At 37.1% G+C, this 25387-nt stretch overlaps 4 protein-coding genes across 6 annotated transcripts; 2 read left to right on the forward strand and 2 right to left on the reverse strand.

Moving 5' to 3' along the window:
• LOC114517537 (proteasome subunit beta type-3-like) lies at window positions 1-794 on the reverse strand. The gene has a single exon (XM_028537307.1). It carries the CDS (start codon window positions 703-705, stop codon window positions 88-90), a length of 618 nt encoding a protein of 205 aa, XP_028393108.1. The 5' UTR covers window positions 706-794; the 3' UTR covers window positions 1-87.
• A 53-nt stretch (window positions 795-847) lies between these two features.
• Window positions 848-3280, forward strand: LOC114517538 (transmembrane protein 50A-like). 2 transcript variants are annotated; one of them, XM_028537308.1, is made up of 6 exons: window positions 848-1044; window positions 1508-1608; window positions 1948-2015; window positions 2112-2204; window positions 2317-2377; window positions 2661-3280. In XM_028537308.1, exons 1-6 carry the CDS (start codon window positions 949-951, stop codon window positions 2746-2748), a joined length of 507 nt encoding a protein of 168 aa, XP_028393109.1. In that variant the 5' UTR covers window positions 848-948; the 3' UTR covers window positions 2749-3280. The 2 variants fall into 2 exon arrangements, with proteins under 2 accessions (XP_028393109.1, XP_028393110.1); XM_028537309.1 differs by having other exon boundaries at window positions 2645-3277.
• A 45-nt stretch (window positions 3281-3325) lies between these two features.
• On the reverse strand, window positions 3326-8734 carry LOC114517532 (monocarboxylate transporter 10-like). Its single transcript, XM_028537299.1, has 5 exons — window positions 8631-8734; window positions 8134-8556; window positions 5348-5916; window positions 4400-4775; window positions 3326-3598 (listed from the first exon to the last, which is right to left on the reverse strand). Exons 2-5 carry the CDS (start codon window positions 8351-8353, stop codon window positions 3387-3389), a joined length of 1377 nt encoding a protein of 458 aa, XP_028393100.1. The 5' UTR covers window positions 8354-8556; window positions 8631-8734; the 3' UTR covers window positions 3326-3386.
• A 5650-nt stretch (window positions 8735-14384) lies between these two features.
• LOC114517678 (alpha-1,6-mannosylglycoprotein 6-beta-N-acetylglucosaminyltransferase A-like) lies at window positions 14385-24888 on the forward strand. Of its 2 annotated transcripts, XM_028537469.1 has the most exons (21): window positions 14385-14547; window positions 16391-16710; window positions 18157-18342; window positions 18680-18747; window positions 19185-19385; window positions 19680-19772; window positions 19867-19944; window positions 20344-20514; window positions 20742-20911; window positions 21008-21148; window positions 21278-21429; window positions 21914-22032; window positions 22276-22347; window positions 22537-22632; window positions 22857-22940; window positions 23107-23169; window positions 23355-23471; window positions 23575-23649; window positions 23763-23865; window positions 23955-24012; window positions 24289-24888. In XM_028537469.1, the coding sequence occupies exons 2-21, from the start codon at window positions 16482-16484 to the stop codon at window positions 24494-24496; spliced, it is 2484 nt and encodes an 827-aa protein (XP_028393270.1). In that variant the 5' UTR covers window positions 14385-14547; window positions 16391-16481; the 3' UTR covers window positions 24497-24888. The 2 variants fall into 2 exon arrangements, with proteins under 2 accessions (XP_028393270.1, XP_028393269.1); XM_028537468.1 differs by lacking the exon at window positions 14385-14547 and having other exon boundaries at window positions 16224-16710.
• The last annotated feature ends 499 nt before the right edge of the window (window positions 24889-25387 follow it).

Consider the following 25387-nt stretch of genomic DNA (forward strand, 5'->3'; position numbering starts at 1 on the left):
TTAATAAGAGTTCACTATTAACAACTTATGTGTTCACAGAATTTTACAGAAATTCGTCGAAGCATTGCTAATCATGTTGTGAGTATATTAGTCCATTCTTGTCTTCAAATGCCGCGTTGTAATCTTATCTTTTTCAATAACATGAACCACAGCGCCCCAACCACTGACGGCATCACGGTCAACCGCATTCATGAGTGCTTGTGAGATGGTCTCGAACAGATCATCTGGTGCCAAATCAGGTTGCCATAGCGACTCGCACATACCATACATCTGCTCGGAACATGTACCGCTAACAACGAAATCTTCTGCGACCATAGGACAGCCAATGAGATCCATACCAGCAATATATGGAGCGTTGGTTTTTGGATCTAAACCAGCAATAACAGGCTCTACAAAATATGGACCAAATCTTCTTTCAAATAGTAAATTTGAGACCATGTTCATAAACGTTTCTGGCTTTATATCACGGTTCTCGCGGAGTGTATACAAATTGAGACGAAACTTTAGTCTGTTTGAGACCGTCTGAACGTCGGTAGCCAGACCAGGGAGACCAACAAAGAGCTTAGGGCCCATTTGAAAAATCTTTTGGAAATCACACGACACTGTTTGTGCTTGAATTCCTAGCCGCTTATCCGAGGCGATCGCCACGCAATCTTTTCCACGCATTGCAATGATTGCAGCTCCATTGTATTCCAAAATACTCATCCCAAATAGTGGTTGAAATTACACCAAGAAGTTCAAAAATTAGAAACTTTGAAGTACAAAGATGGCGTCCGGCGTGCTGAGTGATGCTCGTGAGATGTTCGGTGAATACTCGGAACAGTTTCGTGAACTCACGCCTCGTACGAAGTGATATGGTTTTGACAAAATCATACTTTTGAAAGTTTTGTTGATATTTGATATTTCAGTATATTTCTTGTAAATTGTTTGCACGAAACAGATGTGGGAATGAGTGGATGCTTAGATAATGCACATTGCCCGACATGTGAAATAGATTTGGGAGAGAAACGCAATACAATCGCCTCGGTTGCATCAGGAACTTTGGTTAGTGTCACGATAACTTGACATATTTTTCTATTTTTATCCTTGCGAAATATCAAAATGAGTCTTTCTGCTTTGTGTGTTTGTAGTTTTTGACGTGAATAAAAAGCTTAGAGTTTACATATCTTAGATAAATGTACATTACGCTTTGGTTCTGTATTGAAAATATTGTGTTGTGTAATTTAAATTATGTCGTTATAATAAAATAGATATTAAATCAATCACGGATAGTTCATATTTAAGGTTAATTCTAGAGAGTTTCTCACTAAATCGAGTTTAATACGACCATTAAGGCTGCAATTCATATCTCATGATTCCCCAAATTTTGTCATAAAATAAAAATAATTTGTAATTTGGCTTTTCCTGTGTGAGTGAGGTGATGAATATTGGTGTCACATTAAGCTGTAATTATGTACAAGGTATTGAAGGCAATATTCATTTATTATTATTATTATTTGTTTTGTAGTTCTTTATTGGTTGGTGGATCATGATTGATAATCATGCAAATGAAACATTTGAACCAGCTTATCATACCGTTGGCGTAGTTTCCTCATTGGCAGTTATTTTGTGAGTATTAATCCGAATGTACCCCTTGATAATATAGGCGTAATTTATTCTAGAGACCAGTCTAAACTTAGATAAACTTGAGCAAGATATTGTATTTCATCTTATAATAAAGTCAGACAAATTTTTGGATAGATTTTTTTTGAAAGAAAGATCATTTTTCATGCCTACATCTATAAAGTTTCTATAAAATTCAAGATTTTTTTTCTATGCACTGACAAATCATACGAAAAACTTCCTTGCTCCCATTCAACCAGATGGACAGTCTACCTCTAGTTTAATTCTATTAAAATATTTTATTTTGCAACACAAGAATGATGTTTATTTTAAATTCATTTTCAGTATAAATTCTGTTTCCAATTCCCAAGTGAGAGGTGACAATTATGATGCCGGTTTCCTAGGGACTAAAGGTAAAATTCTATCAACTCATAGGTGTTCACCATACCATACCAAGTCTTAAATAATCACAAAATATCAGAAAGTATTTAACCAACCAACTAATTTAGGTGCAAGAGTTTGGCTTATAGTTGGATTTTTGTTTGGATTTGGAGGACTAATTGCAGCCACGTGGATTCTGTTTGCAAACTATGTTGTCAAAGGTGGGTCAGTTGGGTGATTCTCTGGTCACACACGTGACAATGCTATTTTATTTTGTTGCATGCAAAATATGGGCATACATGGATATTAAATATACTTAATGTTTTGTTTCAGATGTTGACAATCCTTATCCTGGAGTTGCCATATTCCTGCAAAATGCTTTCATATTTTTCAGGTGAGACACTGTGATGTTCAGGGGGGATAGATTATATACAGTAGCTATTAAGTAGAGGTTCAATGTTAATGGTTACTGCTATATACAACATTTAAAACCAAGATAGTTTGGGGAAATGAAACTACTTGTCACCTACCAGGATGTCATAGTTCATATCCCTTCAATTTTGACATTTTGGATATCAAGTCTGACATTTTCATTGATGCTTATAAAGTTATAAGTCTGTCAACTTTGCTAAGCATGCATTTTTATCATCCTAATTTACAGTGGTATACTTTTCAAGTTTGGTCGTAGTGAAGATGAATTTTGATAACTACAATCACCAAACCACATGCACACACACTTCATGGTCACACAGACCTAGTGATTGATTGGAACACATTGGCAGATGCAAGGTATCTTGGAAAATATTAAGTGAATCATTTATAGTTTAATAAACAGATAACTCTCGAAATATTCAGCCAGTAAAGAAACACTACAACTGATAGATCTGCATAATGTAGGACAGTTTGATAGAATTTTCGGTTGAACATATATGCTTTACCTGCCTGCTGATAATTGCCAAGTATTTTGCTATCAGAATGCAATTTATTGTGAGATCTACAGATCAAAGCACAACTGAGGACTATATTTATAATACACAGAAAGAACAGTAGCCTTTTCACTGAATCAGGCTGTATTCTAACAGTATGTTTAGGTCTATTTTGAATATATTTAATGTAAATCGTCAAATTATAATTGTTTTGCATAGGGATTTCGATAGGGATTTTGTGAGAACTTAGGTGAAGTAACGTAGGTTCAAATGAATGCTTAAAAACAGTAAAGAATGCATCTAACTGATTGGAATGAGCTCTGAAATATAACAAGTTGAGGTCAGGAATGCAGCCAATAATAAATATGTGTATATGAAGTTAAAAATGGTTCAAAAATGGCATATATGCACTATTTTGAATATACAAAAAAATTTTAAATTAGACAATAATTTTCATATTTACAAAGCCCCCAAAGTTCATAGGACAGTTAACATTTGAATTTCAATATGATGTTGGGAGTCCGTCCGAGGTATAACTGGCTCGTTCATGAGCACCAGGCTATTGTCCTGAAATGAGTCGCTATCGTTCATCCATATTGTTGGCAGAAGTACCAGAGCTCCCAATATCATCGGACCTCCGGTTAGATAAAATAAACTTCTGTATGATATACCTAATTCTCTTAACCAGCCTGTGTTAAGAAAAAACAAAGTGTTGCATGTATGTTGCTGGTTGATTGTGGGTGCATGGAACGCCTGGGTTTCTGCTTACACTGCAGTAATTGTTGTTTGTTGAACACAACATTTTGCCATGCCTAACTACTAGTTTTTGCTACATAGCATTTGCTATGTTCGGTACAGAATTGTGCAGCACCTGGGTTGGCCATGCATATATGACAGTGAAATATGGGTACAGCATAATGGGGCTTTATCCAGTGAATTATCAGATCAGTGGGTATCATTTGATAGTGTAAAAGGGGCCCTTATAACCAGTGGATTATTAGATCAGTGGACATCATCTGATACAGTGTAATGGCCCGGGGCCTCGGGCAGTGTTAAAACTGAGTGCTGGTGCCCGCCACTTTTTCTGGCGCCTAGGTTGAGCATGACGCTTCCAATTGAAATTGTGCATAGTTCCCAAGAACGAGCACTGCCTCCAGAGGTAGAACTCAACAAGGGCACCGTACTCAGCATGCTTTATGAGCCAGGTTTGGCTTTGGGCACCGGTGCCGGGCACTCAGTCTGAATGCAGCCTTAAGGCCCTGTTCCACGGTGCAATTTTTCTTGCAACTTGCAATGCAATTCTACTTCTAAGAGATGTAAATTAGTGAAGAGTCTTGCAGAGGAGAAGTGCATGAAGTGTAATAAACACAAAAGTTTCGTTGTTCCAAAATATACATCTCTAAAAAGAATAATTGCATTGCAAGTTGCAAGGAATATTGCACCGTGTAACAGGGCCTTTACTCTGAATCTGCAATATCACCACTACTCACCCACAGTGGGGGGACCCACGACCATGGAACAGGACATGAACATGAGCGAGATACCCCAACTGTGTGACATCAATTCCACCGAACCAACACACTTGAGGGTCATAATAGACATAAGTCCTATAAAAGAACCATCCAGCAGTCCAAACAACACGACGTATATAACCAGGCCCACATAGGATGTTGATACAAAAGAGAACAGTATGGAACACAGTCCAGATATAAACATGGAGATCACGTATATGGACTGGGTATGCGCTTGAAAATAATCGGAAACTTTGCCATAAAAAAGCTTGCCGACTGCCGAGCCAGCGGACATGAATGTTATAAGTAGAGTTGCATTTTGTAAGCTCACATTGTTCTCTTCGGCATAACGAATCTATAAAACGGAGTAAGATATTTAACTATAGAATGTGGAGACGCTTTTTGAAAGTGTTCAGTCTTTGGAGGTTCTCAGAATAGCGTGTATTTGTAAGGTATGAAAGAACAAAGGGAAACTTTATTACTGTAAGAATTACTCTTTGTCAGTTTTTTTTTCTTTATCATGCATATAAGTATATGTTTAGGATTGATAGAAAACATGCATTTTTTTGTTTCTTTCAGTAGCACTGCTTTTTGTAAGTTTATTTTATTCTCAGTATGATTAGGTTCGATCCAATTCACTTTTGACGTATGGAAATCAGTTCGTTATTGATAAAGCAGTAAGCATTGGTTTTAGTGGAATTGCTGGTCAAATACATTGCAAGTCAACCAACTGTAAAACATCCATCAAAAGTGAATTGGATCCCACAAAATTGGATCGTGTAAACAGACCTTAACACCCTTATCCTAAATCTAATTCTAGCTTAATCCTAATCTTATCCTAACCCAATCTCTCAAGGTTAAGTTCGTGTATCGGAATTTACTGAACAGGAATTATTACCTGCTAGGACTTGTCTCTCATTTACTTACCAAGTGAACATGTGGAATGAAATACCCAAATGTTCCAGCTGAGCTGGAAACACACCATAACAAGAACTTCCTTTTTCGCAAAAGCAATGCTACTTTCTTCATAAAATTTCCATTTGAAATCAGAGTAGAATCGCGTGTGGTCACTGGAATGATGGGCCTAAATATAATTCCACATATAATGACTAATAGCGCAAAACCACCATTGAAACGAAACACGTTCCTCCAGCCGTGATTTTTCAGCATAACTTCCTGCAGGATAGCCAATGAAAAGGCTCCAGTGTTACTGCCACAAGTCGCTATCCCTGTAGCAAGCGAGCGCCGTTTCTCGAAATATTCGCCAACCATCACAAGCGTTGGTAGGTAGGCCAGTGCTGTACCTAAGCCGAATATCACTCCATATGTAAGATATAGAACATTCAGTTGGTTTGCGAATGAGCTCGACAGCAAACCAACGCTCATTAGTATTCCACCCGACATCGTCACCGCCCGGGCCCCGTACCGCTCTGTTAACAGGCTTGACAGCGGACAGAAGAAGAACAGCATGAACTGACTGATCGACTGTACCCAAGCTAAGAACGTGAGACAATAGGATGAGTTAGATCTTTGGTATTGTATCTTTGGTATTGTATAATAACTGGAATATCGTCACACGATCCAGCTTTGTCGGATCCAATTCACTGACGTTTGGAATGAAGTTTGCTATTGATAAAGCTGTACAGCATTGGTTTTGGTTAGTGAAATGAAAATAACACTGGTTTTGCTGGAATTGCTGCTGATATACATTACAAGCCAACAGACTATAAAACATCCATTAGAAGTGAATTGGATCCAACAAAATTGGATCGTGCATTTGGTGAACACAGAACGGATCATTAATTAAAGAACTAGGAAATAACGTTTCGAGGTTGTGATTAAAATAAGCCGTGATTTGTCATTTGAGCATTTGAAAGGTAGAAACCGCAGCCAATAACCAGTACCTTATGTTTGACGTGAGTTATAGAGAAAACCACGCCCTGACCTTTTTTTTTTGGAATCCTAATTAAGCTATCATCGAGCGTTTTTAGCTAGTTTGGACATGGCCTAATATGTCTGAGTGGAAGTGCCCTTGGCAATACGACCTTTTTGACGTCAATCTGAAGGAAAAAAAGTTATTTCACAGACAGCGGTCTGACGTTTTTAGCCTATTGTATAACATCATCAAATCACGCGCGCATAAACGATTATGTTTTTTTATCTATCGCAATCATAATTAATCACGTTTTTTATTTATCACAATCGAGTTTTTTTACACAAATTTTGCTTTGTGACAATTCTAAAATTGACAACATTTAATGCATATATTTAACGTAATTGTAACTTCGAATGTTCCACGAAGTGTATAGCACATTTTGTATAAGGAAGACAAAATGAGGCAATGTATCCATGAAACTACTAATTTACATTAAATGAAAATTGATTTTAGCTTCGTAGAAACTTCGAGTAGTTTAAACGCTGGCTTGATGGTAAAGACAATAACAAGGCAGAATCTAATAATAATAAGTGCCCTTGAAGAAGTAAGAACTATCAAGCTTATCAAGCTTTAGATAGTTCATAATTGACCCGCTTAAAAGTTCAAATTACGATGTCATTCCCCTAACTCTTACTTCCGCGTTTTTCATTCGCTTATACATGCACGTAAAAGTCCAAATCCTCTTATTATACATGTTAAAAAAAACTAAATGAATAAATTGAAGGAACTTAGTTTTCAGCCGCATATTCTCTATATTTTAGTATGCATTAGTTGACCTAGAAGCTAAATAATAAAAATTTAAAAGCGTTAAAATTTTCCGTACGTGTACGTGCGTATAAAAAACGCGTAAGTGAAAAGCAGGCTTTACGCTTGTATTTTAAAAGCTCACTCAGACTCAGTGGGAGATCTCAATCTTCTCATATCGTTTCCATGGCGCTAGTTTCACTCTAATAAGAGCTTGGTTTTCAGTGTTTCACCTTAGACCTTTCCATTGACTATTAGAATAATGCAAAGATACTGTTCACAACTTCATATTCAGTGCATAATATTCAAGTTGACTCATTCAAGAGACTGAAGAGAGATGTAAGAGTGGTATGATACACTAAATATTTATAAATAAATTCGCAATCTTTGTATATTTTTTTCTTTGACTACTCGCTTTCCCAAAGCGAGTATTTATGATTATTAACTGTTGCGTTTCTTTGACACCCCCTGTATGCTTTTACGCTGTTAATTATTGAAAGGTAATACAAGCCAATAATAATGCCATCCTACTTTTCCAATTAAAGATGTTCCCTAGTGGATTAAAGAATTAAAACTTTTTTCAGTGTGAAAGCGTCTGGCAGGTTTCGGCATGTAGGAACATAGTATTTATTCTTCTAATTCCGAATCTTTTTATGTCAGCTAACGCCTTCGTAACGGCCCGCTAATTTCCACCTACACTGATTGTCTATCTCGTCGACATGCAAATGATATATAAAATTTAATAAATATCTCGATAATATTTGTATAATATTAACGAAAATGTGTAGTCAACTTTGGCGAAGGCAAATGATTGCCTACAACAAAATCACTACCTGCAATTATACATTGGACTTGCCACAATTGCCACAGATATGCTAATCTTGCTTGTTACAAGCTTAACATATCTGAAGGCAAACATTTTGCTGTATTCCATGCTCATACTTGAACAATGTTTACATTCCTGTTGAGTTAATCAGGACACACTTTTGTTATCACTTACAGGCGACGATATATTGCGCTTATATCAGCTTACCAGTCTTAGCCTTGCTTTCTCCAAAGGAATCGAGTAAAGCCACAAAGACGACGCCACAACTATAATGAATGCCAAGCGTCACAAAAAGCGTGCAAAACGCTGCTCCGCACACTAGCCATGCAAATCCACTATCTTTTACTGTGGAGAAAGCAAATTCATCTGTGTCGATCATGACTCTGTCTCTGGCATCCCTCAGTTTTTCTTGCTCTGTACTTGTCATGTTTTAAAGACCTTGCAATAGGTCCTCCGACAACGAAATATTATCGATTGTCTTTATGCGGTCGCTGTTCTTTCATAAGGAATGTTCACAGCAGGATGGAAGGTCACAATGTGGCTAAAATTTCCATCATTTTTATTTTTTTACACGTATTCGTGACACTCTTCCAGCCCAACGCACTTAATTGAGCTAAATTCCGCTTGGACCTTAAAAAACAGATGCGGAATATGCATCATTAAACAATTATAACAGGTAATTGATTTAAAATATGCATATTAACCTCACAGAGTGTCTGTTAAATTGCAGTTCGAAGTTGAGAGCGTTTCCAGTTATTTTTGTCGGCAAAATTAGTGTTGCTGCTGGGTTTGATTCTTAATAGTCAATTTTTAAGTGTCTCTAAAAAATTGTCCGCAGTTTGGTGGAACGCAGATTACTGAACCCAATTGGAGTTTACGTTTATTGATTGTTGAGGTAGATTAGTCAATCCATATCGCTGATCTAAAAATAGAGAATCAATATGTGGGATTTTTACACTGCATTTTTTATCATTTTTACAGCAGTTGACGATATCACTGTCTTGTGAGTTGTGACCGACGACACAACGAAAAAAAGTTCGTCCACTGATCTTGCTTAATGACGTCAGAGTCTAATCTTATTACATAACAATATTATCATTAATTACACTGCAAGATTGTGTGTTTATATTGGCTTGCTGCTCTATAGATATCTTGATATATTTATTCGACATATGTCATTAGAGAACGGAGCTAATAAAAACGCCCTATGCATGTAATTTCTGCGCGACCAACGACTATATTTTATATAAATCTCAACTAATGCATTTTATGCCAAGGCAAGATTGGTAATGAGATAATGACAAGATATTCAGCTCCGGGTTCGTGGCTCCGGGTTCGCGAACCCGGAGCTGGCTCCGGATTCGAGCGAACCCGGAGCTGGAGTGGCTAGTTTTCATACAAACCGATGTGGCCGCTTCGCTTTTAATGGGAATCGAAAAATTTAAAAAGGCCATTTTTCTTTGTTATATTATCAAGAACATGGCTTAAAATGAGAGTTTTATTTTATTTACTTTGCTCGCAATAGCTCCGTGAAGTTGGCCATTTTTTTCGCAAAGTTGACTGGTCAGCGGCACGGGCGACCGCCAGGCTTTATAAAAGTTCGATTTACTAGCTTTACGACGAGTTTTTGTAAAAACTAAAAGACGGCCATTCGAGAGAAAGCTTATGAGAATACCCTTATAGTTCTAACCTTCTTCTAGCTTGCGAAACCACGACAGGCAACTTCTGTAAAGTCTAGCTGTCTGATTTAAACCACGCACCCGTGGCATAAATTTAATCCCTTCGCGAAGGCAACTAACCCGGTTTCTGCAAATTTTCGTTTTTCCACATTGGTTTATTGAACTGTAAATGTCATACCATCAATGCTAACAATTATTTAAATACTCTAAGCAAAAAAAGATCTCTTCTACCTGTAGTATGCTACGGAAACAACACCGTCAAACAAGTGTACACAAAGCGGCTCAAATCGACAAACGGCCATTGCATGTTAAGTACGCTTTTCATCGCCGAGATTTTTTCGCTGATTTCTTCGCTAATTCGACTTTAAATAAAATTCTAAAAGATGGCCATTTGAGATATACATTCATACTCTTCCACCACAAAGATTTGAGGTTCTAGGATTCGTATCCAGTGAGCACAACTCCTGAGAGTACATGCCGTCAGAATTCTGTCACGACCCGACATCATTAACATTACAACCCGATGGACACAACCGCCGTGTTTAGAGCAAATTCACGCTTTAGCGGACAACGCTGGTAAACCATAAACCCCATATTATTATTGTTAGCCATCATTCGAATGCTTTACGCTAAAAATATCTTTACTTCTCTTACTACACGGCGCAAACAGCATCGCTAAACCATGGTCTTAAAAACGGCTCAAGTTCTCAAACGTCAGAAATATGTCAAATAAGCTGAACATCACTCGGATTGTTTCGCAGATTTCGTCGCTGTTTTGACTTCATATAAAATTCTAAAAGATGGCCATTGGAGATTTTTATCCATACTACACCATAGAAAGTTTTATAGGGCTTCGGGATTCATATTCAGCGCCAACAACTCACGAGAATACAAACTTTGTTGACAACAAGCTCACGGGCGATGATAATTCACATTGTTTTGATCTCAGGGAAAACCCATCAGGAACATCGGGTGATACTCGGGTAGTAGCGCCTTTACAACCATGTGTTCTTGAGTTCTTGTGTATATTTACATAGACGTTTTTAACCGCGTGCTTTTACGTTTTTAAATCATTTCTAAATTTGATTTTAAACATCGAAAAAATCCGATTTATTTGTATTGGTCAGATTCATTCTAATACGATAATACGAGTGCTTTCATGTAAACATTAAAAATTGGAACGCTTGCCGAATGACCAATACAAATAAATCGGATTTTTTCGATGTTTAAAATCAAATTTAGAAATGATTTAAAAACGTAAAAGCACGCGGTTAAAAACGTCTATGTAAATATACACAAGAACTCAAGAACACATGGTTGTAAAGGCGCTACTACCCGAGTATCACCCGATGTTCCTGATGGGTTTTCCCTGAGATCAAAACAATGTGAATTATCATCGCCCGTGAGCTTGTTGTCAACAAAGTTTGTATTCTCGTGAGTTGTTGGCGCTGAATATGAATCCCGAAGCCCTATAAAACTTTCTATGGTGTAGTATGGATAAAAATCTCCAATGGCCATCTTTTAGAATTTTATATGAAGTCAAAACAGCGACGAAATCTGCGAAACAATCCGAGTGATGTTCAGCTTATTTGACATATTTCTGACGTTTGAGAACTTGAGCCGTTTTTAAGACCATGGTTTAGCGATGCTGTTTGCGCCGTGTAGTAAGAGAAGTAAAGATATTTTTAGCGTAAAGCATTCGAATGATGGCTAACAATAATAATATGGGGTTTATGGTTTACCAGCGTTGTCCGCTAAAGCGTGAATTTGCTCTAAACACGGCGGTTGTGTCCATCGGGTTGTAATGTTAATGATGTCGGGTCGTGACAGAATTCTGACGGCATGTACTCTCAGGAGTTGTGCTCACTGGATACGAATCCTAGAACCTCAAATCTTTGTGGTGGAAGAGTATGAATGTATATCTCAAATGGCCATCTTTTAGAATTTTATTTAAAGTCGAATTAGCGAAGAAATCAGCGAAAAAATCTCGGCGATGAAAAGCGTACTTAACATGCAATGGCCGTTTGTCGATTTGAGCCGCTTTGTGTACACTTGTTTGACGGTGTTGTTTCCGTAGCATACTACAGGTAGAAGAGATCTTTTTTTGCTTAGAGTATTTAAATAATTGTTAGCATTGATGGTATGACATTTACAGTTCAATAAACCAATGTGGAAAAACGAAAATTTGCAGAAACCGGGTTAGTTGCCTTCGCGAAGGGATTAAATTTATGCCACGGGTGCGTGGTTTAAATCAGACAGCTAGACTTTACAGAAGTTGCCTGTCGTGGTTTCGCAAGCTAGAAGAAGGTTAGAACCATAAGGATATTCTCATAAGCTTTCTCTCGAATGGCCATCTTTTAGTTTTTACAAAAACTCGTCGTAAAGCTAGTAAATCGAACTTTTATAAAGCCTGGCGGTCGCCCGTGCCGCTGACCAGTCAACTTTGCGAAAAAAATGGCCAACTTCACGGAGCTATTGCGAGCAAAGTAAATGAAATAAAACTCTCATTTTAAGCCATGTTCTTGATAATATAACAAAGAAAAATGGCCTTTTTAAATTTTTCGATTTCCATTAAAAGCGAAGCGGCCACATCGGTTTGTTTGAAAACTAGCCACTCCAGCTCCGGGTTCGCTCGAATCCGGAGCCACGAACCCGGAGCTGAATATCTTGTCATTAATGAGATAGTGCCTTAGCTAATCTGTTTCCAGACTCAATGCAAACAATCTAGTGGATAGTGTCACAGTTTAATGATATACAGTTATGGAACTCGCGGCGGAACCCTTTGATGTTGCTGTCCCCCTGCCTACGCCATTCCACGCGCCACGCAAATTGCTCTGGCAAGTGTATTTTGACTCTAAAGTAAGGGAAAAAGGTGTTCGAAAGACGAAAAATGTTAATATTTTAAAGCTGGCTCAATCGACCTCCATTTTTGCGCCTAAATTTTAAAAACAAACGGTAAATGGTTGTGTTTTTGTAAAAAATATATGCGTTAGGTTAAAGAGATAAGAAATACAAGCACGAATGATTTTCTTTATAAATATCAAGTTGATTGCCAACATCATCGCCGATTATAAATTAGGCAGTTATTTTTCCATCCAGAAAACATCTGAGCTGATCTTAAAACAAGCATGATTGATGTGTTATTTCTAAAATTCAAACACACGAAAAAATTTCTTTGAAAATAATTTATTTTGCCATAAAACTAGCAAAAACTACATGTTTTTTATTCGAATCTTGAACTTGAATTCAAAGGATTTACAATAAACAAATGCAAATTTTACCTATATATATATATACAATACTTTTTACATGAGTATAAATCCAACTTCACACACAAATGGTAAATGTGCTAACAGATATTAATTTCAGTTCATACATGATTGTAATATTCATGAAGGACATGCAAATCAATTTCCAATCTAATCTATGCAATGCTGTGTGGCTTCTATGAGAAGATTGAAAGCTATTTTCCAAATTTTGGATGTGAATATAATACACATAGGAGACATAATAGGGTTCACAAATATCAGTAAACTACGTATGCGTTGTAAAACTTTTTTTAATAATAGCCATGTAACTTGCTATCTTGTTGAACAGTAGATATATCGTCCGCTCAAAAGTTAACTGACTTTGAGAAGATTGTTTCGCCATCTAGAAAAAAATACGACTGCATGTTGGCGAAATATAGTCAGATAGACCTACATTTATTAGATGAAATACCAAACTTTGAATATTTACCTGGCAGTTCTAGAAGCTTCGTGTGAAAATCGCACTCCTCGTAGTTGTATTTCCCGTTTTTTCCCGTTTGAATTCGTATTATTGCAGTCATTTTTAATCCAAAAGGAGCAATGTCGGATGGATAAACAAAATTTGTCAAAAAAACGAAGAGGAAAAGACCCTTCGCTTTAAAATTGCATTTTTTCTGCTAAAAAATCGAATTTTCCTTATTAAAAAGTGCAAAAACACTTGCCAGAGCCTAGCGCATGCGCATTAAAAACAGGGGGACAAGATTTGTCGCGAGTTCCACCTCTGTGTAGTACTCTGTGATAGTGTTACATAGCATTACATAGCATACTCGAAACGAGAGCCGGCGATCCATCGGGGAAGGAGTCGGAGATCGCGGGCTCTGGTTTCGAGATTGATAGCACAGATGACCAAATGTAGGTTCAGTCTGCGCGGAGGGAGCCCTGGGCAAGAGGATGAGTTTAGACTTCAGACAGTAAGGGGCCATACACGTCCGCTATGTCTCGCAAAAACTCTTAAAACTTTTATATGTTATGAGTGAAAATCATTGAAGAGACAGATATTATCAGGTGTTCAAGATGCCACATTAAGTCATTAACAACGGGACAGAAAGCTAAAAATACAGGCAAAAAGAAATATATTTTTTTAAATTCGGACGTCCAGATTTCTAAACCCCCCCTATGTCCGAGTGTGACCTGGCTTTACAATCCCCCTTTCCCCCTTTCCCCCTTGACACGACGCATCACGATGGGTACATTTCTTACTCACAGATCAACCGAATCCGTTCAGAGGATATTGGTGGTATTCTAATTACAATTGACTGAAATTATGAAATGACGGAAATGATAATTCAGTTTTGTCTGAATTCAAATTAGTTCTTTTCTACTAAGCATCCCAGTCTGAGCATTGCTCATTGCCTTGTTTGCCTACTGCTGAGAGCTAATAAAAGCGTTTTCCGTTTTACAAATGATAAAAGATATCTTTTTAGAATAACAAAGCAAACTATGTAAACTTATATAATTTCTCTTCAATTAGACACCGACACACTATACCGCTTCACTGCTTGTATTCTCGCTGTTGGTGAATTAAGATTGGCTACATTCATGACTATTGCTTGCCAGATTGGTGTTTGGTAGTGTATTTCTCTGCCTTTCTTTACCACTACAATTTGTGCTCGAACTGCGAGAAGTGCCGTTAGGTAAGTACACCCAATAAACTAATTTCTTCAGCAATGTTAATCCTAGAACCTTGTTTACAGATGAGGAAACTAAAGGCTAAAGCTATGATAAACCAAATTAAACCTACTAAACGCACATCGATCTCTCTTTAAGTTTTAACCAACGTACGCTGTCGCTGATGTACAATTTCACCTTGATAATCTATTAAATTATTTATTGATATGGAATGATTGGAATTGCTCATGATTCAGGCTAGTCCCCCAAAGTTTGAAATGATTTCCATTCGTTGTTTAGATCTTAAAGATCTTGTGGGATTTTCATAAGAATTAACATTTGAAATAGCGTTTTGATCAGTAGATGCAATAGCTTCAATTTTAGCTTGTATCTGCTATTTCAGTCTGCGCCTCTTTTTCGCCGGAAGCTGGCAGATAAGACATCATGCTAACAAAGAATTTTGGCTATTTCTATAGGGCGAAATTTTTCGATCGAGCGAAATTTTTGGCCTAGATTTCTTTTGAATTGTGAGAATTCGATCGATCGTATGTAGACCGGTAGACCCCATTGGTAGACCCCATTGGTAGACCCCAGATCATTGGTAGACCCTCCATATATAGAGAGGTCAACTGATCTTCTTCCAACTGGAATGTCGTGTTCAAATACCCGTACCCAGCTCCCAGACAGCGTGTGAAATATTTTTGCTATATTTACTTCGTGGTTCTTTATGGTATAAAAGTGTATGAAAGCAGGAAGTAGGTTATTCTGCGCCGCTTGTGCGTACAGAATGTTGGAATTACGTACGTGTTTAGAGCGCAACTGGTGACATTTTGACAACACAAACACGGCAAGTATACGTCCACGAAGCCTGGCTGGTTTTTGACTGAAAACTGCGAGCACATGAGTATTTTCTAAAATACACTTATATTGTTCTGAGTATTATAATTATGATCGCAACATTGCTTTAAATACTACAAGATTATTTGCCAGTTATTGCGAGGTTTTATATAATGTGTGACACCTATGTCATTTTTATGGCATATTTTCTTTGTTACGAAAGTTTCTTTATTCATTGTAGTTGCTAGGAGGCATAAAATATACCACGAAAAATAATATTGAAATCGATCAACTTGCTCTGAAATTAGGCGTGTAACTCTCTCAATATATACATCCATATGCAATATATGGCAATGTTCCAATGTCGTGAGAATGAGGAACACCTGGTTTACAAAACCATGTTGACAATATGAGAGTTTTTGCTAGTATTCCTCTGAGTAAAAGCTGTATTTGTAGAGCATGTGTCTCACCGGTGTTATAGGTTCAGATAAAACAAAGTATGGGTAGAAAATTTTCCACTTGTAGGACTTATCTTTTATTCAACCAAAGATGTAAGCCACTTTTGTTGTAAAGATACTAAAATAAAGTGCAATATATCGCAAAGTATTGTTGCGAAATTCGGTAAAAAATGGTAAATACAGGCAAAATTTGTATACTTCCGTTTAGCGTGCGTATTAAAATTGCCATGTTTTCCTCGCAGATATTTCGTTAAATGTCAAAAAAGGCAATATTATACACAACACGCAAGGATATGAACAATGCCGAAGGTTTTAAGCATGAAAACCACAATGAAAACGTGAGGTATTATTCATGAACGTGACATGTTTTCGTATCATTGGCCAATCACAACCAAAGGGAAACAACCTTAGCTAGCAGCTTGTTGCCAAGATATGCAAATTCAGTTAATTCACGACTTTGTTGTTGACCTGGAGTTAATCGTTACTCGCCGTGTTAGTTTACATTCGTCACGGATTTACGTATTATCGACACTATTGTCCTTCCCATTTCAATTGAAGCTTTTTTCTGTTACAGTTTTAACATCAACAAGTTGGAATTCCGATAGAAATTACATCAAAAGGTTCATTCGTCCTCGTGTCACCAAAACGAAAATCGATCGGGGGAAATGCTCACAAAATTGCACAAATATGCCCGAAAGCCAAATAAACTCATGCTCATTCTCGTCCCATTGGGTTTTATATGGACGCTGTATTTGATAAAAGCCCAACTAGACTTACAACGACTTCATGTGAACAAGAATTATTTGAGGGAACGGATTATCGAATTATCCAAAGAGTACGTCAAGGCTGTCGCCCGCGAGAAGGAAACGAATGGCATAGACGGACAATCTGTTCGTAAGTGAAACTTACGCTATTTACTATAGTTTCAACTATGGAGGAAGTTACAAGAGCTTGCTCTTGCTCATAATTGAATGAAATTGTATGTAATGTGTTTTGGCTGCACAAACCACGGGACAACTTGCTCTTTAAAATAGGCGGTCAAAATTAAAAGAGAAAGAATAGTTCTATTTGGAAAGGGACCTAATACTTCCCTTATATCAAATTTCATGCATTTCTCAGCTCAAACGTTGAATTTATTGCAAATATTATTAAGATTTCAAAACCCTTTTCAATAGGAGCTTGGCGTTTTTATCCGTATTTTATTACCGGTCGGCTGTTTTGTTGACAAGATTATGTGACGATAGTCGTCAAAACCCACAATATTATTTATTGTTCGTAGATCAGATATGTTGTAAAAGAAATCCCATTTTCAACTTTAATATTTCAAAATATAAAAGGTCTGCTTTTTTCATCTTATAAACTCCAAGTCAAGCTGTATGATGTGCGCATCAAGTTTCTAAGTGAAGCTTCAAACAATATTACTACAACAGCGCCAGGTGGTATTTTTCATATGCAGATAACGGCAGAAACCTCTTTGTTGTGGTAAAAATGTAGCGACTGCATCTCGTGGTCGGCAACCCATAGTCGATAGTTTCTAAACAGTGTTGTGCCTGCCTGTTTTAAAATATCTTTTCACATTGCATGTTTCAATGTGCGTGACCTCCCATGTGGGAATTATAGAATAGAATTAATAACATTTTAAATTCTATTCTATAATTCCCACATCGAGGTCACGCACGTTGAAACATCCAATGTGAAAAGATATTTTACTAAAACAGCCATGCAAAACACGGTTTGGATATCTATAATATATAATTATATAATAGTTGGCTAATCCAACACCTATAGCAAATGCTATATAGAACTTCTTTGTACATGTTACCTAATCAAAAAACACTTTGTTTTAAAGAACAAGGAAGTTTTATACGCAACAATTACAATTGATCCTCTAACATATCTTTAGCATAATAATACCCTATTGGCATTGTATTCTATAATTGTACCAAATGCACTTTTAATGAAGTATTTTTAATGCCCAGTTTACACTACACTCTTTTGGCATTGTACAACTAAAATGTACACCAATACCAAGTTTATTGGTAGCCTGAGTGTAGTACAGTACCACTGCTGTCCCAATTAATCAATGACAATGCAAGTGAGAAAACAACTTCCCAAGTCAAGTTCAATATAGGCATTGCATGCTGCAAGCCAATTTGGGTAGCTGTATTAAGATACATTGTATGACAAATGTACGACCAAATTCGATTATTATGGGTCTTTGCTGATGTTGCTGACATATACTTATACACAATTAAAAAGAATTTAGAGATACTAGTTAGAGGATGGATTTTTAACAATGTATTTCTATAGTAACCAGATATTCATTTTTTTATTTTAAAGTTGAGGTTCCTGATCTCAAACAGACAACATCTCTGTTGCTGCAAAGCATGCTAGATCGCCTCATGAACTTGGAGAAACAAGTTGAAAATGTCATTTCACAAAGTGCTTTGGATATTTCCGAACTGTCCCAAAAGGTTAAGTCCCTCAACAAATCCCTGAGAAGTATTGCTGTGAACTTCACCCGTGGTATGTAACTGTTTTTTTCAGCTTCTGGATGCAAGCCAGAAATCATGTAGTTTTGATGTAGATAACTTCAGGATTAGTTTAGAGATTAAGAACTGGGATTGGTGTAGGATTATCTGCAGCAAAAGATTGGCTGCTCATGCAAAAACCAGCCAACCTGTGCCTTGTTGCTTATCTTATATTACACAGCTAGCAATTGAAAACATGAAACATACATCAGAAAAATTTGTAATACATAAATATTGAGTTTATTTCTACAGTATTTTCCCATAGGATACTTAGTAAAGGAAGTACGTGCTAAAGCTGGCTGCTATGAAACTTGCTTTATTCATGATTTTAGAGGTAACTGTACGTCAATGTAAAGTTCCAACTAATCCAGCATATCCGGAATGTGCTGCCAAAGTCAAGGTAACAAAACACATTTCACTAATGTGCGTATAAAAAGCAAACCTTAAGCACATGGCCACCTGCTAAATATTTTGATAGTCTACCAGCACCTGCTAATTAATGGTGCTTATATCTTATCATGCAACTTCATAACAAGCAAGCAATGTTTTGAACTGTGAGGAATTTTTTCTCTGGTTTATTGAATATATATAAATCTGCTTGTCTTGGCAGATTCTTAGTTAGGGAAGGATCCAGTGCAGTTCTGCATGGGGGTGCAGGCTAGCCCCTTGTCATAGGCTGGTGTATAATGACTATGATATTAGACATATATAAGTTAGTCCTAACTGCACTCCTCTTGCATCTTATCTGATGTAGGCTACATAACATGTCCAGCACCCCCCCCTCTTGGTAGACCAATCAATTCCTGAATTTCACATTTCATATGTTGTATTATACAGTGGATGTCAGAACATTGGAAAAGTGATCCAAAATACTCTGAACATGGTGTGAATGGTACATTGTGCTCCTTCCTGGCTTATCTAAGTAAAGTTGAGTCGTTTTGCCCGTCAGAAAATGACCGTGGTTATACAGCACACCCAAATGACTGTAAAGTTCCTCCACATTCAGGAGCCTTCCCTAATTGTGAACAAAAAGTGGAGGTAAGTGGGTAGATCATTAATACTACCTAAATTACACTGGAATTATAACAATAGTGTAAACATCTATTGAAGTTATGTTAATGACCTACAAAGTATAGCCCCTCCTTTTCTTGAAATGTACATGTCTACTTGTGTGATTAGACGCTCCAACGATTGTACCAGAAACACAGATTATTTACAGTATATATTTCATGAATTTATGACTACATTGTTAGAGATAGCTGTATTGATTACCCCACATCACCCCATTACCCCCCAACTCAGAAGAATTAATATTTTTACATCCTTTTTCAGTGGATGAAATCATCCTGGAAAACCGACCCTTGCTATGCTAATGATTTTGGTGTTAATGGGACAATATGCTCTTTCTTGATTTATCTTAGCGAGGTTTTTATTCAATTTTTCATTTGCTGTACATACTTTGTATTCATGATTCATTGCATTTACAGTACGTACATAATCTATGTTTTTGCTATATTAGGTTGAGTCTTGGTGTCCAAGATTGCCTAGCAGACGTTCAGTTGAAAAGGGGGAATCGTCAAAAGTGGTTGAAAAAGTTGTAAGTACATATATGAAACTCTTTGAAAACTGTTACTTGATTGAATTCAGGAAAAAAACTAGGAAACATAGTATAAAGAACTGATAGAGTCAATCTAGTACAAGGTTTCGTTTAGATTCAGCCCCTCCAGTGGTTGAGTGAATAGATTTTAATGGGATCCTTAGGAAGATGGTTTAGAACTGATAGAATTTACCCGAGTAAATAAGGTTAGCCTTGTATTTTTTCTGTGTAGTAACACTGGATTAATGACATTGAGCTCACTGAATCTTTATAGGAGGAACATGCAGCTAGTTTTAGAAGCTGAGTAGCAACATTGTTAGATTTGAGAGAAAGCCTAGACATTGTTGGACTTTTTTCTTTTGGTTTAACTTCTGTATGTCCATCATATTGTGTTGGTAGAATGTCAAAGGCACAAGCATGGAAAAATTGATGGATAGACTCACAAGAGTTGTGTCTGAAGGGCGGTTAAAATGGATTCGAACAAGGGTGGTGCGTATGTACAATTATTGGACCGAAGCAATGAGCTCTTTGCGACGCAGAGTAAATGTCACCGATAAACCAGCAAAAAAGGTTAGTGAACCTTAGTATCACATTTCATCACTTGATATTTCAGATAGACAAGAGGAAAAACGATTACTTGTAGCATGCATAACGTTACACAGTGAAACACATTGTTACCTAGGGTTACCTGGTATCATATGGTGTTACACATTGTCACATAGGGATACATAGTTATTGTCACATAAAACCATGCAGTATTTTGTGTATGTACGTTTTCTCAAAAACCATTTTTTTAGGTTCTTATCCATGTTGGTGTGCTTGCAGAAGAAAAATCATTGCATTTTGCCGAGACAGCGAGTAAAGGCGGACCGCTTGGTGAACTCGTCCAATGGTGTGATTTAATAACCTCACTTTACATATTAGGACATGATATCACAGTTACTGTGGAGCATTCTGAAATGATAAGGTGAGAAATAACTCACTGCATGCGATTGGATGGTAATTTTATGGTAATAATCACTTGTCCGAAGACGAAATGTAAGATTATTGTTTTTTCACTTAGTGTTCTTGGTGGAAATGCAGGAACTGCAAAAAGATCCTGTCCTCCTAAAGATGGACATATGTCAGTAGATTTAATCTTCACAGATTATTATGGACTAAACTATCTTAAAAAGAAAGCAAGATCTCTGTTACAGCCTTACAAGTACGTTTTTTTTATCTCATATTTTTTGAAGGCTTTCATATGTATGACCCAACAAAGACGATATATATCCAGTATATCATGAGATATCAGTGGCTCACCCCAGCTCTCCCTCTTGCTTTCTTCACACAGGTGTAGGTTACGTATCGTGGATTCTTTCGGAACCGAAGCCCAGTTCAACCACAATGGACCGCTGCCAGCCATTGGCAACCCAGTACCTCATATTACGCAAAATCAATTTGGGAAGAATGAACTAAAGCTAAAACAATATATGACTATGTTTCGTAAGTAATCCTGCATACCAGGGGCCGGTTGTATATATCAAGCCCGTTTAGCTTAAACGGCGGATAAGTGAAAATTAAATAACACTCTTACAACTCTCTTGAATGAGTGAACTTGAATATTATGCACTGAATATGTAGTTGTAAACAGTATCGTTGTATTAAGGTTAAAAACATTTAGTTTGCTTGTTGAATAAAACGATAGACTTGCTTTCTATTTTGAACTTAACCACCGTTTAAGCTAAACAGGCTTGATACAACCGGCCCCAGCGTATCAAAATACGGATATCACCTTGGATATAATACAAACTCGGAATATGATTGTATAAAACTCTTTAACTATCACCCCTTATGAAGACACTAGCGTCGAAACGTTGGGTCATGAATGTGATCTTTGTCTTTTCAAAAAGAGGTCTTTCAGGCAAATGAGACAAGTGTTCTCTAAGCGTTATTTAATTAACTTGTTTTCTTGTGTGTCTTCATCTAGCTCACAGTCCTGACAACACATTCCTGGGCTTCGTAGTAGACAGTAAAAGCAACGTTCCGACGTCTGTGACTAAGAAAAAACAGGCCTTGGCTTATGGCAAACATTACTACATGTGGAGAGTAAGTTAACGATTTTGACTGATGGCCATGAAGGATAACGTTTCCACATGGATTTGCATGCGTTATTGAGCATAGAATATCTAGGACGGTTTTTTAGATCCGTGTTTTAGATCTGTGTTTTAGATCTGTGTAGTTATCCCGAGTAAGAACCAATAATTCCTAACATCGTGGGCTTTTTAATTTCCTGTTGTTAATTATTCTAACGTATCAAGCAAAAGTTAATCACCATCTTACTTTTGGTAGGATTTAAAGAATCGTGGATTTTTGGATATCATTCACGAGGACTTTGAAGTACACGCAACCACTGGTGGACTGGTATGTGTATTACACGTTTAGTTTGATCTCCCTAACTTTCTGCTCGCTATGAGAATACCCTCGGGCAGGCACTCCTTACTTTCCTACTCTGCTGTTAATGTTATATCACCATGATTCGGGATTCCACCTATTAACCCAGCTTGTTGTAATTATGTTCTCTAAGAGACGATTGGTTTTACTCCCGTTTAGCCATTACAAGAAGTTAAGAAGTTTCTCCCATCGTACGTCATCAACCACGGTGTTGTTGGGTCCGGTAAACTACAGGACTTGCTAAGAGAGTCAAAGGTTTGCATCTGAATATTTTCAGCGATACCTCAACGTATTGTCGTATTCGTATTGGATGTCCTGGATTGCCAGTGTCACTCCTGATACAATCCCTGTTTTTTTCTATTGCCATTGGATGAAGACTCATACTTAACACCTCGCACGCAAACCAGCCCAGTTATTACGAGAGTTTACACCACTCTCTCTCTCTCTCCTTCTTTCCAACATATATTACCGTCTCCTAGATTTTTGTTGGTCTTGGGTTTCCTTATGAAGGACCAGCACCATTGGAAGCTATCGCCCAAGGATGCTTTTTCATAAACCCACAGGTAAATAACGATCCATTTCTCTTCGACGTAAGAAAGTAGTTTGTCCGTTTGACACCAGTATACGAGTGGGTTAGTTCAATTCTTTATCGTCCAGTCAGTTTTATATACTAAAGCAAACAAGTTGCGTATTTAGATTATTACTAACGAAGTATTCATTTTCTTCTAGTTTAAGACGCCAAAGAATCGTGAAAATACTCCATTCTTCAAGGGAAAGCCAACATTCAGGGCAGTAAGTCACTCGGTATTTTCGTCTAAATTGCCGAAACGGGGCGGATAGAACGCAGTAAACACATGTCTGATAATTGGCAAGCGCTTCAACCATGATTATGTCCATTGCACGTGAATTGCAACAGCACAGACATCTATCAAACTGTTCTCTACATCGTTATTTTCTCTCAATTATCGTCTGTATAGTTGACTTCGCAACATCCTTATGCCGAGGAGTTTATCGGGGAACCTAGAGTGTTAACTGTGGATATCAATGATCCTGTGGAAGTAAAAGCAGCAATAGAGAAGATCATCGATAATGAGGTATTGATGTAGTAACAATTAATGGTTGTATTCTGTGACTCTCTATGATCCACCATCAAAATTTAGTGGATGAGTTTATTTCTCTTGTTTTTTAACCATACAGCCATCACCCTACTTACCTTTTGAATACACGCACGAGGGAATGTTGGAACGAGTGAATGCACTGATTCACAACCAGGTGGGTAACGTCAAACTGGAGATGGCTCCAAGAGGGAAGGTGGTTTATTTCTTGGAGAAAAAAGGAAGTCAAACCACTTAATATATTAAAGATTGTACGGGCTTATCTTGCAGGATTTCTGTCGTCCAGGGACGGCCTTGTGGCCACCAATTACTTCTAGGACAGTTGTAACTGGACTGCAAGGACAATCATGCGTGGCTGCTTGTCGTCAACAAGGTACCCTCATCATCATTTTGAATTAATGGTAAGAAAACGCATTTTTTTAAACGTGTTTTGTTTAATTTTGCTTGCTTATGTTTTCCAAGGTCTGGTTTGTGAACCTGCCTATTTTGAAAGTTTAAACAACCTGGATTCCTTCAAAAAGTATGTACTTTTACTTTGTTGATTTTAGTTGATTCTACTGTTTAATATGCAACAGAGCTTCCTAGCTTGTTCTGCAACTGTTTGAAGTGCTAAATATGCAACATGATTCTTACTGGACCTCCAGGAAGAATAGTTTAGAGGAGATAGATCTAACCAGTATAAATAAAGCTAATTCATTTTAGGTTTCCTCCTGTTATAACACTGGATCAATAAGAGATGAGCCTTACAGGACCTCTATCTACTTATTACTTTAATTCTGACAATTTTTCATTTCAGTTCATCTTTGCCATGTCAGGATGACAGCTCAATAAGAAGTCGAATGTCACTTGTGGCACCAGCTTATGTCAGTGCAGAGAAAATTTGCGTGTTACAGATGGTTCCATCTCTCTACAGCTGTACTACCTATGACAGTACTGTGACAAGGATTTGTCCCTGCCGAGATTACAGAAAAGGCCAGGTTGCATTGTGCAAAACCTGTTACTGAATATGACGAAGGCTTGGTAAATTTTAGAGAAAATTTCAGGCTAAATGTGCTGGGCTGGTCCCCCAGCAAACAACAATAATGTACCCTGCATCAAATGCTGGTAATTTGGTATGAGAATGTTCATGGTGGAGATCTTTCTAGTGGTTAGGTTAGGGGTGAAAAAAATATTTATTTATTGTGGTTTCTTTCTTGGTCTAATGAGTTACCCAGTTACAAATTATTATCATATTATTGGTCAGCTGGAAACAATCACCCATGCTGTCTCACCATTAAGTATGCCAATTATGTTTAGGAATAATTGTAAATAAAATTGTTTTAAGTTATATTCGTTGATGAACTAAATAACGTTTTTAACTGAAACTTTTTGCTTAGGAAATTGAATAAAAATGTTAAATGACTATGTTTTGAAACGTTGAGAAATGAGAATCTAAAGGTCTTGGGCATGCTGTGTCCGGATCTCGTTTGAAATACTTCATGTAACTATGTTCATATCATTCATTAGTTTAAGTCTGAGACGAAGCATATTTGCTTGGTTGGTGAAGATTTTTTTGTATTTATTTCCTCATATTGTTGGTCGTGTGATACTGTTCTATAATGATAAATATTTTCCTTATATGAGTGAGAACCTAGCACTCTTTTGCAGTGCTGAATCACGATGATTATAAAGATTTCTAATATTTTTGAACGAACGGTAAACAAACAGCCTTCAATATTTTGTCTTTTTGTATGGAATTGTCGTACTTGTGTTTGTCTTTTTATCATTCCATGTCAGTTGTAGGGTATTTGTGTTCGTGTAGTTTTGTATTCGTGTAGTTTTGTATTCGTGTCTTGTCTTCGTAAAATTTCATACCAATTTTTCAGTTCGTGATGAGCAATAGTTCAACAAGTATT

Source organism: Dendronephthya gigantea, unplaced genomic scaffold, assembly GCF_004324835.1.
Source record: "Dendronephthya gigantea isolate DGI-Jeju-01 unplaced genomic scaffold, DenGig_1.0 000009F, whole genome shotgun sequence".
Lineage (NCBI taxonomy): Eukaryota > Metazoa > Cnidaria > Anthozoa > Malacalcyonacea > Nephtheidae > Dendronephthya > Dendronephthya gigantea.